The sequence below is a fragment of the Callorhinus ursinus genome, unplaced genomic scaffold (assembly GCF_003265705.2).
Source record: "Callorhinus ursinus isolate GAN/ISIS: 27379988/994484 unplaced genomic scaffold, GSC_fseal_2.0 scaffold5, whole genome shotgun sequence".
Classification (NCBI taxonomy): domain Eukaryota; kingdom Metazoa; phylum Chordata; class Mammalia; order Carnivora; family Otariidae; genus Callorhinus; species Callorhinus ursinus.
In genome coordinates, this window is record NW_027397067.1 from 66,559,858 (window position 1) to 66,574,740 (window position 14,883).

Sequence of the window (14,883 nt, forward strand, 5' to 3'; positions counted from 1 at the left end):
CTCATTCAGCCTCTTTGCTCAGAAATGTGATGCTGTGTCGGTGTCTCAGCTACATCTGCTCCCTGAACCATCAACCTGTTCCACATCAATAGGAGTCATCTACAAACAGTTATGGTTACCTTGGGATGGCTCCTCTCTTGTGACCTCTCAGGGTCCTGTCTTCCACAGTGTAGGATTCCTTGAGAGGGAAGCCTTGGTGGAGCCCAAGCTTCAAATCTTGGCTGACTTTAATTTGCTGTGTGACCTGGGGAAGCCCCTTAGTCTCTCTGAGCTTTAGTTTATTCAGATAGGAGGAAGCTGGAGCAGATGAACTCCAAGGCCCTTTTCAGTATAAAAGCTGACGTGATCCTGAGACCCACCGCATGCTTATAGCTTGTCCTGGATGCACTGGATTGGCTGATGCTCATGCAAGTGCCTAGCCTTCCTGTCTCTTCTATCCAGGCTTATGTTATTTCGGGGAGTAAGGTCTGTCTTTGAACAGCACCAAAGTGTTGGGTTAGCACGTGGTAGAGCTCAAAGAGCGCTGGTCTGTGGTCAGAATACTTGGGAAAGTTACTAAACTCAACCTTAAGTTTAGTTTCCTCAACTTCTTTGCCTTTAAAACGGGAATGATCCAGATTTTGACCGCTTGAGGTTGTTGAGAAACAAACGTAATGTATGTGACCTCCTATATAATCCATAAAACAATGCTCCAATGTAAGGGTTTGATTCTGTTCCTGTCTGTTCTCTAAATGGCTGCTCACCCAAAGGTGATTCCAGACCTGTGTTTTACCAATAGTACTGTAGAACGATACACATGCCAACCTTTGTCTTAAAAAAAAAAAAAAAAAAGATTTTAATTGCAGGGCAGAAGCTCAGAAGGTTGAGATTACATTATTCTAGATAGATGGCTGAATTTGGATTTGTAATTTGTAGGTCCTGGTTCCTGCCTGCCTGATTAGCAGGGAAATGATGTGCCCTTTCAGGCTGACACTGAAATTCAAATGCCTACAAATCACTCTGGACCAGTTAACATCACTAATTCAGCTTCCGGGTAATAAAAAAAAATAAAGCCAGACCTGTCTAAATTTTTTTTTCTACAGATTATACCAGAAAAATATGAGGAATTTTTACTTTTTGGAGCATTTTTTGAAGCTACCATGATTGACCGGAAGATTGGCGATAAACCCATTAGCTTTGAAGTTTCTATCGGTAAGTGCAAACAAGCACGGTGCTTGGCACATGGCACCGGCTTTATGCCTGTTTCTTGAGTGAATGAGTTAGTGTCTTACAAAGAAATGATAGCATTCTGGCAGAGGTTTGCACCTCAGAAAGAAATGAATACTTTGTTCACCCTAATGTCAATATGTAAGGGATAGATTTATGTTCACACTTAAAAAAAGGATTAAGAGTGTAGTTTGGATTCAGAAAGGACTTGGATTACTAATCCCTAGTTCTATTACTCCTAGGCTCACTTAATTTCTCTGGGTCTCAGTTTCTTCATCTATGAAATGGGAATAGCGATAACTCTTCATAAAGCTATTGCAAGAGTGTAATGAATTAAGGCTTGTGAAGTCCTGTGCATATTGTAGGTGCAGTTATTATAACTCCCAACGATCTTCCTGGGCTGATGTACAGCTGGGAAAATCTTTCCAAGAAAGAGCATTCCATCAGAGAAGGTCTTGATTCCCATCAGGAGGGTGTCCTTCCAAGGAGCAGAAGGAAGTGGAGATGGAATCCAGTTAATTTGTGACTTAAGTAGTTTTTACAAAAGAGAACATGAGACAGATGTAGATGATGACTCACCATCACTGTCAATCTTGTTTCTTTGGTCTGACCGTCACACTTCCCACCTTCATACTGAGATCTTATTTCTCTGTCCCAGGAGGACATGACCTTGGCTCCCTTTATGCCGAGTAGCCTGATTCTGCTTGTTGACACCTGACCTCTCTCCCCTTGCTACTGTCTCTATAGGTAATTTTGGGAATCTGCTTGATGGAGGGTCCCATTATGGGAGTAAGAAGTCAGCTCAATCAGCTGAAGAGGACAGCCTCCCACTCCTGCATGAAGGAGAAGGGGATGCAGCCCACAATGTTGTCATCCCTACGGTCTCTACCACTCACCCAGAGAAGCCACTTGTGACAGAAGGAAACAGGTAGGAGACACAGTAAGGGAGAACAGCCAGGGTTCTGACAATAGGAGTCTGACCTGTTTCTGGGACTGTTTGATTCAGTTCTTCCCTAGGACCAGAAACATCATTTTTTAGTCTTAGTCATGGGAGCAAGGCACGAACAGGGGCAACATGGTCATTGCCACTCTACTGAATCTTCAGTGACACGTTGACAACTCTCCAAATGTCACATCCAGGTAATTCATCTAAGGGCAGGACAATGATGATGGCTATTATTACCATATCTTTTTAATTAATTTATTTTTTTATTGTTATGTTATGTTAATCCCCATACCTTACATCATTAGTTTTTGGTGTCGTGATCCATGAATCATTGTTTACATGTAACACTCAGTGCTCCACGCAGAACGGGCCCTCCTTAATACCCATCACCAGGCTCACCCATCCCCCCACCCCCCCTCCCGTCTAGAACCCTCAGTGTGTTTTTCAGTACCATATCTATAACTTTAAAGCATAACAAGGTGGGAAGGTCAGAATTTAACATTTCACTCCAAACCCTATTAATAGTTACTACTTTCATCTGAGTTCTGTGCTATTATGTAAATGGGATTATGGGATACATCATTTCTTATCTTGATTTTGCCGCAGTCAGACTAAGGAACTCAAAAACAAAAACAAAAACTGTCAGCCACCAGAAAAGACCATTTCAGAAAACATCTGGGGTACCTCCATGCATACTCACTGATTTTTAACCCACATAGCCTTCCAACAGGCAAAGAGAAGTAAAATTCTAGAATTCTGTTGTAAGAAAGTGGTGTCGAGCATCAACCACATGATTTAAAGGAAGAGAAAGCCAGCAAGAGTCTTCTGAGTTCTGAGGCTTGTGCCCTGAGAGAAGCTTTAGCCTCTCATTGGCTTCTCATAAGAGAACCTAGTTTCCCCCCTTTGTATGTGAGGAGATTGGAACCACATTGCTGGTGCTCTTCACTTTCTCTGCTCTTCCCAATCTAGACACTCTCTCTGGGCACAGACCCATGGCTTACTGAGCACTGTCAGGATAACAAGGACTCCCCAGAGCATTTCCCCAGACAGCCCTCTTCCCCGAGCAGCAAATCCAAACACCGCACTTGGGTGTCCCAAAGTTGCAGCAGGTTCATTGTCTCCATACATAACGTTTCTCCTCTTCCTATCTTTCCCATCCATTGGACTCGTCTTACCATTCCCTGTGTCCTCTGAACCACAAATCAAAAAGCTGTCAGCTGCCCTCTGTTCCCTTCCTTCCCACATCCAGTCAGCAATGAAGTCTGGTCAATTCTGGTTCTCAAGAATTTCTCATACAGATGGTCATTTCTTTAATTCTGGCCATTGGCATCTTTGTCCTGGATTATTCTAGAAACTTCCTACCTGGCTCGGATCTTCAAGAAATTCACCAAACTGTCTATCAGACCCCGTTACTCTGACATCATTCACTGGCTGCTTTTGGCTTTCAGGATTATTTTCAGAGGCCACGCCTTGTTATTTCCGTCCATATCTACTTCTCTACCATCATCTCTAGTCCCCAAACTCTGCCGTTCCTCCGGCCATGCAGCGTCTCTGGTGGTTCTTCAAATGTGTTCGGCTGTTTGCTGCTTCTGGGCCTTTGAGCATGCTCTGCCCTCTGCCAGGCAACAAGCCCCCTTGTCACAACTGCTGGTTCCCATTAGCCTTCAAGGCTAAGCCCACATTCCCTTCCCTGAATCCCAAGTCTGATGTCTCCACCAAGCACCGATCATACTTCATTAAGATGTTTTTACTTGTTCGCCTCCCTGTGAGACCATGAGCATTCTGAGGACACAGACCATGTCATAGTCACCTGTGTATCTGCTCCTCTCCAAGCCTGGAATGTAGTAGATCCTCATAAATGTTTTTGAGTGAGTTAAGGAATTACCATAACTGAGTTGGGCACAGGGTACTAAGGGTGCAGAAAGAGGAGGCAGATAACTTGCTTTCCCTGGGGAGGAGGTGAGGAGTTGATAAAGGTCACAGAAAAGGCAACATCTTAAAGAATGGGAAGGGCCCTAAGCAGTGGAAAGAGAGTGTTTGGGACAAAGTATGAAGGAGTGAGCGGAAATAATCTTAGCTGTTTATCTGCTCATTTTTTAGTGTTTCCTATACTTTCTAAATCCTGTCCCTCCCATGGACCACCTACCTTGGGATGTTTTTTTGGCTCCCTGGCAGCCAGAGTTGGTTGTCCAAACTCCTTTCCACATACCCAGCAAGGAACCCAAAGTTCCCAGTCCTTTGATGGCTTCTCTGTCTATTCTCAAAACTGAGTTGATCAATGAGTGGACCCTATGCCTGGATTTGCAACTCAGGGAGACTTTTCTGCCACTACTCAGAGGTACTGTGCATCCTTTCACGGGGACCAGGCAGTAAAAACCTCTCCACTTGTTGGACTAGCCCCATTGTTGACAATGGGTGAGAATGTCAGGAGATCTAGTGTGGGAACAGTTTGGGAGGAAATGAGAAGTCTCAAAGCACCCTTGGATGGATCTCATATTAGTGCTGGCCAAGTGGCTCAAGGAGACCCAAATGAATCATGCTATGTTTCTTGGACTTTCTGTCTCTCAGAAATATTGCTCAGTCACTATATTGAGCCTCTGTCCACACAGTGGAAAACTGGGGTGGCAGCAGCTGAATTGGAAGATCCTATGTCTATAATAGATACACATGTGCACGCGCACGCACACATGCATGCACATGCACACAGGCACAGGTACATAGTCACTTGATTTGCGTGTTACCTTCATTAAAATACCTCCTTGCATTTCTTCCGGGCTTTCCTATTTTACAAAGCACATGCATTTACATTTGATTTCTGTATTGGGCTGGAGTTCAGGAGTGAGATTAGAGCACAGGACATCCCATGGCGGTTCATCATTTCATTCTCAGGACTCTAGGGCTACCCTTACCCAAAGTCACAAGGCTGGTCTTGTGTCAGGGCAGCCACTCCAACTGGCAGGCTTCTCTTCCCACTGGCAATATGGTGCCCTCATGGTGTCCTCCAATCTGCCCTGCTCCATCTGTACTGAGTTTGCCTGAGACCAACAGCATCCCAGTCCCAGACCCAGTAAGACTAGGAGGACTCTGGGAATCCAAGAGACAAAGGCCCTGAACATCATTAGCCCAAAATAATCTGAACCATAGAAACCTGGGAACAAAGGACGATATTGGGCGAGAATGTATCTTACAGGATTCTTGGTGCAATAATTTTAAAAGAAGTGAAAGAACAGTTTGATTTCTAACTTATTTATTTATTTTTTGTTCTCCTGTTATAATAACAATCTCAGGCTCTGCCAAGAATTTATTTGGCTTCTCTTCTAAATTGATGCCTGCTGATTTATTTTCTGCAGAACAGACTATAGGACACCTTTGCTAACTTTATGGTATCCAGAAGAAATTTGGTTTGTAGATCTAAAAAGAACAACCATCCATTCTTTCAGGATGAAGTTCTCTTTAGTTTTTTGGAATGGAAACAAAGCTTTCTCTCCCTCGGTGTCTCCTCTCTCAGCCTCTATAGGTGTGTGACTCCAAACACTGCCCATGTTTATAGGGCCACATGTCTCACCCTGCCCATTCCACGAACTTTGCCTTGGCCTTCCTTCCACATTTGTCTTCTCATAGTCCCGGCTGTTAGTGGGAAAATTACAGGGGGTTTGGGGAAAACTTAGTCAAGCATATAGCTGTCATTAGACAGGAACTTCAACTTTTTGCCACAATTCTCCCACCTTACCTGCCTCACCCCATCCCTTTCTTTCCTGGGGACCAAAACTGACAAGTTAGTTCCTTCTTTTGTGTCTTCAGTCTCACCGGGTTAACTGTCTTTTTCTCATCAGCATTTAAACATATCCAACCATCACCCTCAAAAATTTCCTTTGGCTCCACATCTCCCCTTCTAGCTATATCGCACCCTCTTGTCCCTTCTTAGCCAAGCAGGTTACCTGCATTATCAACACCAGTGCCTGGCAGCAATAAATATTGGATGCATGGATAGATGGATGGATGGACAGTTGGATGGATGGATGGATAGATGCACGGATGGACAGATGAATGAACGGATGGATGGATGGATGGATGGATGGATGGATGGATGAGCGGATGGATGCATGGATGCCTAGATGGATGGATGGATGCATGGATGGCGACATGGTTGCTGCAGTTTAGACTGAGGCACATGCTTCATCCTCATTGATAATATATTACGCTCTTACAGTTCTCTAGCAATTTCATTCACATCTGTTACCTTGGTTGATTTTCACATAGTGCATAGCTTATAGACATTAAAGGGAACATGTTAGTTTTTCTCCCTTCTTTCCTCTCTCAACTGGAAAGGGAAGTTCTTCCTTGCAGAAGTCTTGCCTGATAAACCCCACCCCCTGGTGCTCCCCTTGAGGCTTTGCCCTGGGTCTGATGGCTGTAGCTGTTAATCCCTCTCCATTGTCCCCACGTATCTCTCCATTGTTTATTGTTCACGGTCCCCGATCAGAATAGAGTTAATTGTTTGATTGTTTTGTCACCACCCCTCCCCACCCCACTCAGAATGTTTAAAACATGAATATGTGGCTGGAATTGCCTGAATAATACCGATTGCCAACTAACATCCAGACCTAACTTGTTTTCACAGGAATTACAACTATTTGCCTTTCGAGGCCAAGAAGCCCTGTGTCTATTTCATCAGTTCTTGGGGAGACCAGACATTTAGGCTGCACTGGTCCAACATGCTGGAGAAAATGGCGGACCTGCTGGTAGGTGACACTCACAGGTGACGGATTTGAACATTAGGCAGCTGGAGGCAAAAGGAATCTTTTTATTCATCCAGGAGAGGGTCTTGACCTCAGTTTAAATACAAATAAATTGCAGCTGCTGCTTTGGCGGGCACATAGTTCCTAACCCTGTGGACCCAGGGGAATGAGAATACATCTTGACTTTAAATAGAACTACCTGGTTTGGAATACCTGCTCTGCTTCTTAACGTTATAGGACCTAGGGACAGGCTGTTTTCCTAGTCTCCAAAGGGCAGGAGATTGACAACTTTCTCACCAAATTGATAGATCCTGGCTTCAACTCATATAAAATTCTAAGTCCTTAACATGGTAGAGAATCACCTACAAGATGAAGTCCTGCCACCTCTCCAGTCCTGCCTCTCACACGCTTTCTCCTTTGTGCCAAGCACACTGGACTTCTGGTTTTTTGAAGAAATGAAGCTTCTTTAATGCCTCATAGCCACCTCTGTGCTGTTCACCCATCGTGAGCTACTTCACCCCTCCACGCTGCTCCTGCGTCACCCATCAACCTCCACAGCTCAGTTTCAACTACTTCTCAGAGAAGCCTTCTGGCTTCTCCCCATTATCCGCTCTCGTAATACCCTGTGCTTTACCTTCAGAGCTTTCTGCATTTTACAATTGATTTGTGTGCTTATTTGTTCAATAACCATTTCCCACTGTTCTGTGGCATCTGGCGTAAGACCTGGCGCCTGAAAGGGGCCAAGAGTTATTCGAGGGATTGAACATGTGGAAGTACTTATGACCGTGTCAATATGCAGTGACTGCTGGCTTGCTCCACCCAACCCCGGGGAGGAAGGCAGCCCTGGGATCTCTGCTTCTTTGGGCTCCTGAGCCTGCCCTTTGGTGTCTGTGCCTGCTCTTTTTTTTTTTTTTTTTAAGATTTTCTTATTTATTTGACAGAGAGAAAGACGGCGAGAGAGGGAACACAAGCAGGGGGAGTGGGAGAGGGAGAAGCAGAAGCAGGCTTCCCGCTGAGCAGGGAGCCCGTTGTGGGGCTTGATCCCAAGACCCTGGGATCATGACCTGAGCCAAATGCAGACGCTTAATAACGGAGCCGCCCAGGCGCCCCTGTGCCTGCTCTTATATTTCTCTTCGTGCCCTCTACATTCTGTCCCACCATGCCTCACCAGATGACCCTCTCATTCCATGAAAACCTATGTTAGGGAAAGAACGAATTTCTCTCTCTCTCGTTTGCTTTATCATTCTGTCTCTAGTTGTGTGAAACAAAGTTTCCCCTCTGGCCTTGGGGAGGGATTCCAGGCATCATGGAGGTAGAGTCTGAAGGTGGTGGAGGATGCTTGGTCTGATGTCACATTATGTGGAAGCCGTAGACTCGCTTTGTAAGGTTGGTTTTGCTTCTCCTCCGGCCAAAGAGAGAGTTTATTTCTAAAAGGCTTGACAAACGAGAATGTTTCCCTAGAGGCCATAGCTGCCTTTACCATTCATTTCTAATTCCTTTCTCAGTGCCAGGATCCCTGCCATGCTTGGCATATCACAGCTAACATGATTGAATATTTACTAAGCACTAAGCTGTGTTTGAAGAAGTCCACGCCTCCCTATGGTGCTATAGGTGGGCACTTTTATTACCTGATTTTACAGGAAACTGGGCATAAGGGGGTTAGTGCACTTATAAGGATAGAACCTGGATTTGAACAGAGGTAGTTTGACCCTACGCCTAAATTTTTAACCACTCCACAATTTGCCTGTTCTTACAGTGAAGGGGAGAGAGGGAAACATATGTCCCCAGACATCAAACTTTGATGTGTAGTAGAGAATGTAGTTTTTGTAAGTTCCAGCAGAGCAGTGATAACATGTATATTTTGAGTGCTGTATCCCTCCAAGCCACTGGATGGAATACTAGAATTTAGACCTAAAAAGAAAAGAATGGTTATTAAATATACAAGCATGTAGCCATTGTCATATGCAACCTGTCCTCCTCCCCTATAACACCTCACCCACCGCCCAAACCCCTACAATCAGAAGAATTGATAACCCTTGGAATTTAGGATTATTCAGTATTACTATATTCCCATATAACCAAATGACTTTAACATTGCTTTTGAAGTTTTTTTTTTTTTAAGATTTTTTATTTATTTATTTGACAGAGAGAGAGATAGCGAGAGCAGGAACACAAGCAGGGGGAGTGGGAGAGGGAGAAGCAGGCTCCTCGCCAAGCAGGGAGCCCGATGTGGGGCTCGATCCCAGGACCCTGGGACCATGACCTGAGCCGAAGGCAGACGCTTAACGGCTGAGCCATCCAGGTGCCCTGCTTTTGAAGTTTTTTAAAATCATATCTTATTTACTCTACTTTGTTAGGTATTTCTTGACATTAGGTTCCCCACGGGGTAGACTCTAAATAAATGGTTCCCCATTCGAAAATGATTTGGGATAGAAAAGATGAGTTTGAACAATGCAGGAGAAGATTTGTATTTAGACTGATTCCAGTTAAGAAAAACAAGGTTCAAAGTTAGAATGCAGTAGCATTTCCCAGATCAGACACAAGAAAATGGAGGAATTCTTCCTTCATTTTTAAAACACAAAATCAGCAAAATATGATATCTGAGATATCAGTGTCTCCATTACAGTGTCTCCTTCCACTCCTCCCTCCACCTCTGTGGTTTGTTTCCAGGAAGAAAGCATAGAAGAAGTGAGAGAATTGATCAAGATTTCAGAGAAAGCATCAGAAGAGAAAATGAAGTCGGTGCTCGGTGACTTCATCAGTCAAAGCAGGTACGGGGAGAGACAGCTGGTATATGTGTTACTGAGCTTATACGGAATCAGCTTTTAATTACCTTAGAAAATAGTTCATTTTCCATGAATTCAGATGGGCATTTTATAGTGTTCTATCCATCTTTATTTTGTTCAGTAATTGAGCTGACACTTCTGGGCTCACTGTTGCTTCCTGACACTTAACTAAAGCATAAAGCAAAGGGGGAAAAAATGAAAGAGAAGAAAGGAAAGACCCACTGCAGAGATGAAACAAGAAAAATGCTAGAAACATTAAGTCCAGCACACTTCTTTGCACTTGGTAGCTACTCACCAACTATTTGACAATTAGATGGATAAGTTATACCAAATACCGTTTAATGGAATTTTTTTATATAACACAATAAGCACCAACTAAGGACTCTGATTCCAGGTAGCCAAAAATATAATAAGAGATTTTAAAATAGAGTATACTAGTTGCTTATTATGGAGTAACAAATGACTTCCCAATTTAGCGGCTTAACACAGTATTGATCTCAGTTTATGTGGGTCAGGAGTCCAGGTGTGGTTTAGTCAGGTCCTTTGCCAAGAGCCTCTCAGAGACTATGGTCAAGGCATTGACTGAGGCTGCAGTTACCTTGAGGCTCCCAGTGGGCAGGGTTCACTGCCAGGACCACTCACATGGTTATTTGTGGAACTCAGTTCTTCATGGGCTGTTGGATTGAGGACTTTCAGTTCCCTGCTGGCTCTTGGTTGGAAGTCAGCCTTAATTCTTTACCATGTGGGCTACCTCTCACAACATGGCAGCTGACTTCATCAGAATGAGCAAGCTAGAAGAGTCAGAGAGAACATGCCAGCGAGGTGGAAGTTATGGTCTTTTATGATCTAATCTTGGAAGTGATAGCCCATCACTCTTTTTTTTTTTTCCCATTATGTTATGTTAGTCACCATACAGTACACCATTAGTTTTTGATGCGGTGTTCCATGATTCAGTGTTTGCATCACTCTTGACATTACGATCAAGTCACTAGGTCTACTGCACATTCAAAGGGAGGGAATTACCCAATGGCAAGAAGAGCAGGAGAAGGAGGTCACTGGGGGCCATTGTAGGGGCTGCCTATCACATAAGGAAGTAACCTGGACTAACGCTTGAAATTAATTAGTTCAAGACTTGGACAAAAATGAGAATTTGTCATAATGGAAGCAATGACGAAGGGGCAGAGATTTATTTGATGGAAGGCAAAAATTAGTAGATAAGGGTAGCTAAGGAGCTAAATTCTGGTGTTCTGCTTTGTAAGTTCTCTTTCCTAATCTCTCAATTACCCCACATTTTTGCTTTAGGAAAGGGAAGCAAACAAATAAATATATATATTTATTTCTACCTATCTTTCCTTCTCATTTCTCATTATAGAAGCAGTATGTGTCGGTGCTACTCTTGCTGTGAGCTAAGTGCCACCTGCAATTCTCTTTAAGCGTCTTTGAAAAGCTTCATGATCTCATATTTTTAGAAACCGTTTGGGGGCAAATTATAGCTCAGTAACTTTCCATATTAGGGGGTTACTTGGAGTGATAATCCTTCCCCTTTCTCTTCAATTTACAAGCAACTGAACACATATTTATGAGGATCAGACGGAGCTCAAGTTGTTAGTTTTATATCTGGTAATCTTGGATTTGAGAAAGCACCTGAGGTCAAGGTGGGCTTCCTGTTTCCCCCACACACACCCATTTGTGGTTAAGCAGCTGGACTTTCGGGTCTCCCCCTCCCCCCTGGAGAAGAGACAGGCCACTTGCCACGTGAAGGTGAGGAGGCCGTCCACAGGCCACAGCAGGCTAGGTCTGAAAGATGAAGAATGAATGGAAACAGGTGCCATGGTAATTTACTCTGATTCTGGTGAGGAAATCAATGGTTTCCCCTGCTGTGAGAAAGGGAGAGAGAACTCAGAAGTCAGAAGCGTCCATCATGTCTCCTTGAGCTGGTCCATCCTGGGAGTGGAATGGAATTTCTTGTGGCTCTCAGAAAGGTAGACATGTAGCAATAAGATGCCTTCTTCAAAATAGAATCCTTTTTACTCTTTTTAAAAATTAAGAGAACATTTAACTTGACTAGCATGTCCACAGAGAATTTCTGGTGAGGTTTCTAATTGCACTGACATGGGACCCCTCACTGAGAGGTGTGGCATCTTCGACTTCCCCTTTGGTTTCCTTGTTTCCTTTTGTTTCTCCTTGATTTTCTAAACCACAGTATTACTGCTCATCTTACCAAAAAAAGTATAGAAATGTATAAAGAAAAAGTGTTCTCAATTCTCTCTCCAATCCCACTCTCTGGAGACAAGTGTGATTTGTCCTAGATTTTTTCCCTGTGTGTTTGCAAACCCACACATTCCTAAAAGCACTATATTTTTTTTTCACAAATGATGCACACTTTGTTTAGCACATTGCTTTTTCCACTTTACAACTTATGCTGGCATATTTCTATAGTAGTATTACGATAGTCCTCAATATTTAACTGTGTGCTATATATCACATATTCAACTGGTCCCTGATATATTAGTTGTTTCTACTTATTTTCCTACTATAAACAATGCTATGATAAGCATTACTGTGTGAACATCTTGCAAAATTTTTTAGTTGTTTTTGAAGAACAGAATTCTAGTTTAATTTTTGGATCAAATTATACAGACATTAAATTTTGACAAGTGCTATCAAATTGTCTCTTAAACATTATAACAATTATTGGAGAAGAGTGACTATTTCCCCCACCAACCTAGAATATTATCCAACTTTTAATAAGGGAAAATGGTATTGATTTTAATTTGCTTTTGTTATCGCTAATGAGGACAATATCTTGTTTCCCCAAGTTTTAAAGCCATTTTATTTCTTCTTCAATTGCATTTACAACCTCTACCATTTTATTGAGCACATTTTTAACATCATCCCTCAAAATGTTACTACTCAGTCTTTTGTATAGTTTTTAACATGTGAGGACATATCCCGGTATTGAGTCTAAAATATTTTTTACATACAACTTTTCAGGAAACTCTTGGTATGTGTTAAATGTGTAAGATGATGGAAAACGGCATTAATTAGTGTTTGTTGTGACCTTGGATAGCGATCATAACGGACATATACATGAAAGAGAGTAGGAAAACAAGCATCTATTCCCCCAAACTAATGTGGGGTCTGGGCATCATTTCCATTCCTCATTTTGTCTCTTAGAAAAGTTAGCACACCACTGCTTAATTCTAAATGAGAAATCTTGGGTCTGTGGCTTCATCAACTTTCCCATTGTATTGCAGAAAGTATTTTTGCAAATCTCTGGAATTACATAAATGGATTTTCACTAAGTAGGTTTCAAAACTGTTATTCTTCCCTTATAGTGTCTTTATCTCTGAAGCAGAGAAGAAACCCAAGATGTTGAACCAAACCACCTTAGATAAGAAACGACTTACGCTCTGTTGGCAGGAGCTGGTATGTGAAAATCTATTTATACTTTGAACAGAATTGAAACATGTGCTTTAGAAATAAACCTCACAGATGAGGTATAGGTCATAGACCAGATGAGGATAAGGTTCTAAAGGTTATACATTTGCGTGATGTAGAAGCATGAGTGAGAACTGCATAAGTTGGAAAGGAACTAGCATTTATTGACCGTTTATAAGAATGATTTAGAAGCCCACCAGTCCTACATCCTATTCTGATGGATTTCTCCCTTGCCTATTTTCTTGACATCTGTATTTTGTCAAAGGCTCTTTGACTTGACCTTTTGTCTCACAAATGGAGGGAACCCCCCCCCAAAAAAAACCTGTTCTTCCCCTCTTCGGTTCCCTTCCATTAAGAATTGTGTGAAGAGTTTCTTTTTTTTTTTAAGATTTTATTTATTTATTTGAGAGAGAATGAGAGATAGAGAGCACGAGAGGGAAGAGGGTCAGAGGGAGAAGCAGACTCCCTGCCGAGCAGGAGCCCGATGCGGGATCTTGACAACGGGGCAGGAGCGCTGTGTCCGTAATGCTGCATGCCTCACCGATCCTCAGTCCCTGTCGCATGAGTGATGGCTGAGAAATGCCAGCCCAAGTCAGACCCTGGATTATCTCACCTCAAAACTTCAGTTCCAGCAGTGGTACCAAAGGACGTTTTGAACAAGGCCATGATAATCCTGCAAAGAAAAATTACTCAGTGTTTGACTGGTGAGGGACATTTATAAGATGTGAGTGGGTCCCAGAGAGGTTAAATGATTTTTTAAAGGTCACAGCTAATTAATCGTAGTCTATACACTAAAACCCAAGTCTCTAAACTGGTTTACCTTCCTTTCCAGAATAATAAACAAAGGTTTGTATACTCCTCCTCTGGACTCCAAGGGAGGCCAGACTTTCACTATATAGAAGATCTTCCTCCTACCCCATTTCTTCTTTAGCACCTCTGACTGCTCTTCCCTGTCTCTGCAACATCCATCCTCTACACATATTGCCCACAGAGCTCTGTTTTCTTCTTATCATCCAATAGTCCTTGGCCTGAACGAGTCCACGAGTTTGATACCTTGTAGTGGCCCACCTCTCCCTCCTCATCTCTGGACCTCTATTTCCACCTTCCTAGGGGACACATAACCTGCTTGTCTCACAGCACCTCCAGCTCAACCCATCCTATTAAACCCATCAGCTTCCAGTCTAACCTTGTTCTACATCCTGTATTAGCACCACCAGCTACACTTGTTGCTCCAACCAGGAGCCTGGACTCAACTTTGAATCTTTATTCCTAACCCTCGACAATCAATTTGACTGTAGGCCCATTGATTGCTCCCCTTAAAGACTCTGGAACATGCTCCACTTCTTCATCTGCAGAATCGCTGCCTAAACTGACTTCCTTAGCACCCACTAGGCCCAGTCTACTGCAGTAGGCTTTCTTCAGTCCATCTTCCGTACCACAACCAGAATGGTCTTTCTAAAACACAAACCTGATTAAATTGCCATTGCTTCAAAAATCGCTGACACCTGTCGGTCCTACATACCCTGCAGCTGCAATTGGTTCCTTTGTTTGGACTGTCCTTTTTCATCTTCTTCTTCTCTTTTAAGATTTTATTTATTTTATTTTATTTTTCAAACTCAATTAGCCAAGGTTTGGTACATCAGTAGTTTTTGATATAATGTTCAATGATTGATTAGTTGAGTATATCACCCAGTGCTCAACATATCTCGTGCCCTCCTTGATGCCCATCACCCAGTTACCCCATCCCCCCACCCACTTCCCTTTC

General features: G+C 42.9%; 1 protein-coding gene across 1 annotated transcript in view; it reads left to right on the forward strand.

The window, feature by feature from the left end:
• The window catches only part of FER1L6 (fer-1 like family member 6), a 114,525-nt gene that overhangs the window by 23,916 nt on the left and 75,726 nt on the right, over nucleotides 1–14,883 (forward strand). The window contains exons 11-15 of the mRNA XM_073893182.1: nucleotides 1,083–1,191; nucleotides 1,954–2,134; nucleotides 6,774–6,894; nucleotides 9,562–9,662; nucleotides 13,016–13,106. Of these exons, the coding sequence (XP_073749283.1) occupies nucleotides 1,083–1,191; nucleotides 1,954–2,134; nucleotides 6,774–6,894; nucleotides 9,562–9,662; nucleotides 13,016–13,106 (603 nt within the window). The remainder of the gene's footprint in view (nucleotides 1–1,082; nucleotides 1,192–1,953; nucleotides 2,135–6,773; nucleotides 6,895–9,561; nucleotides 9,663–13,015; nucleotides 13,107–14,883) is intronic.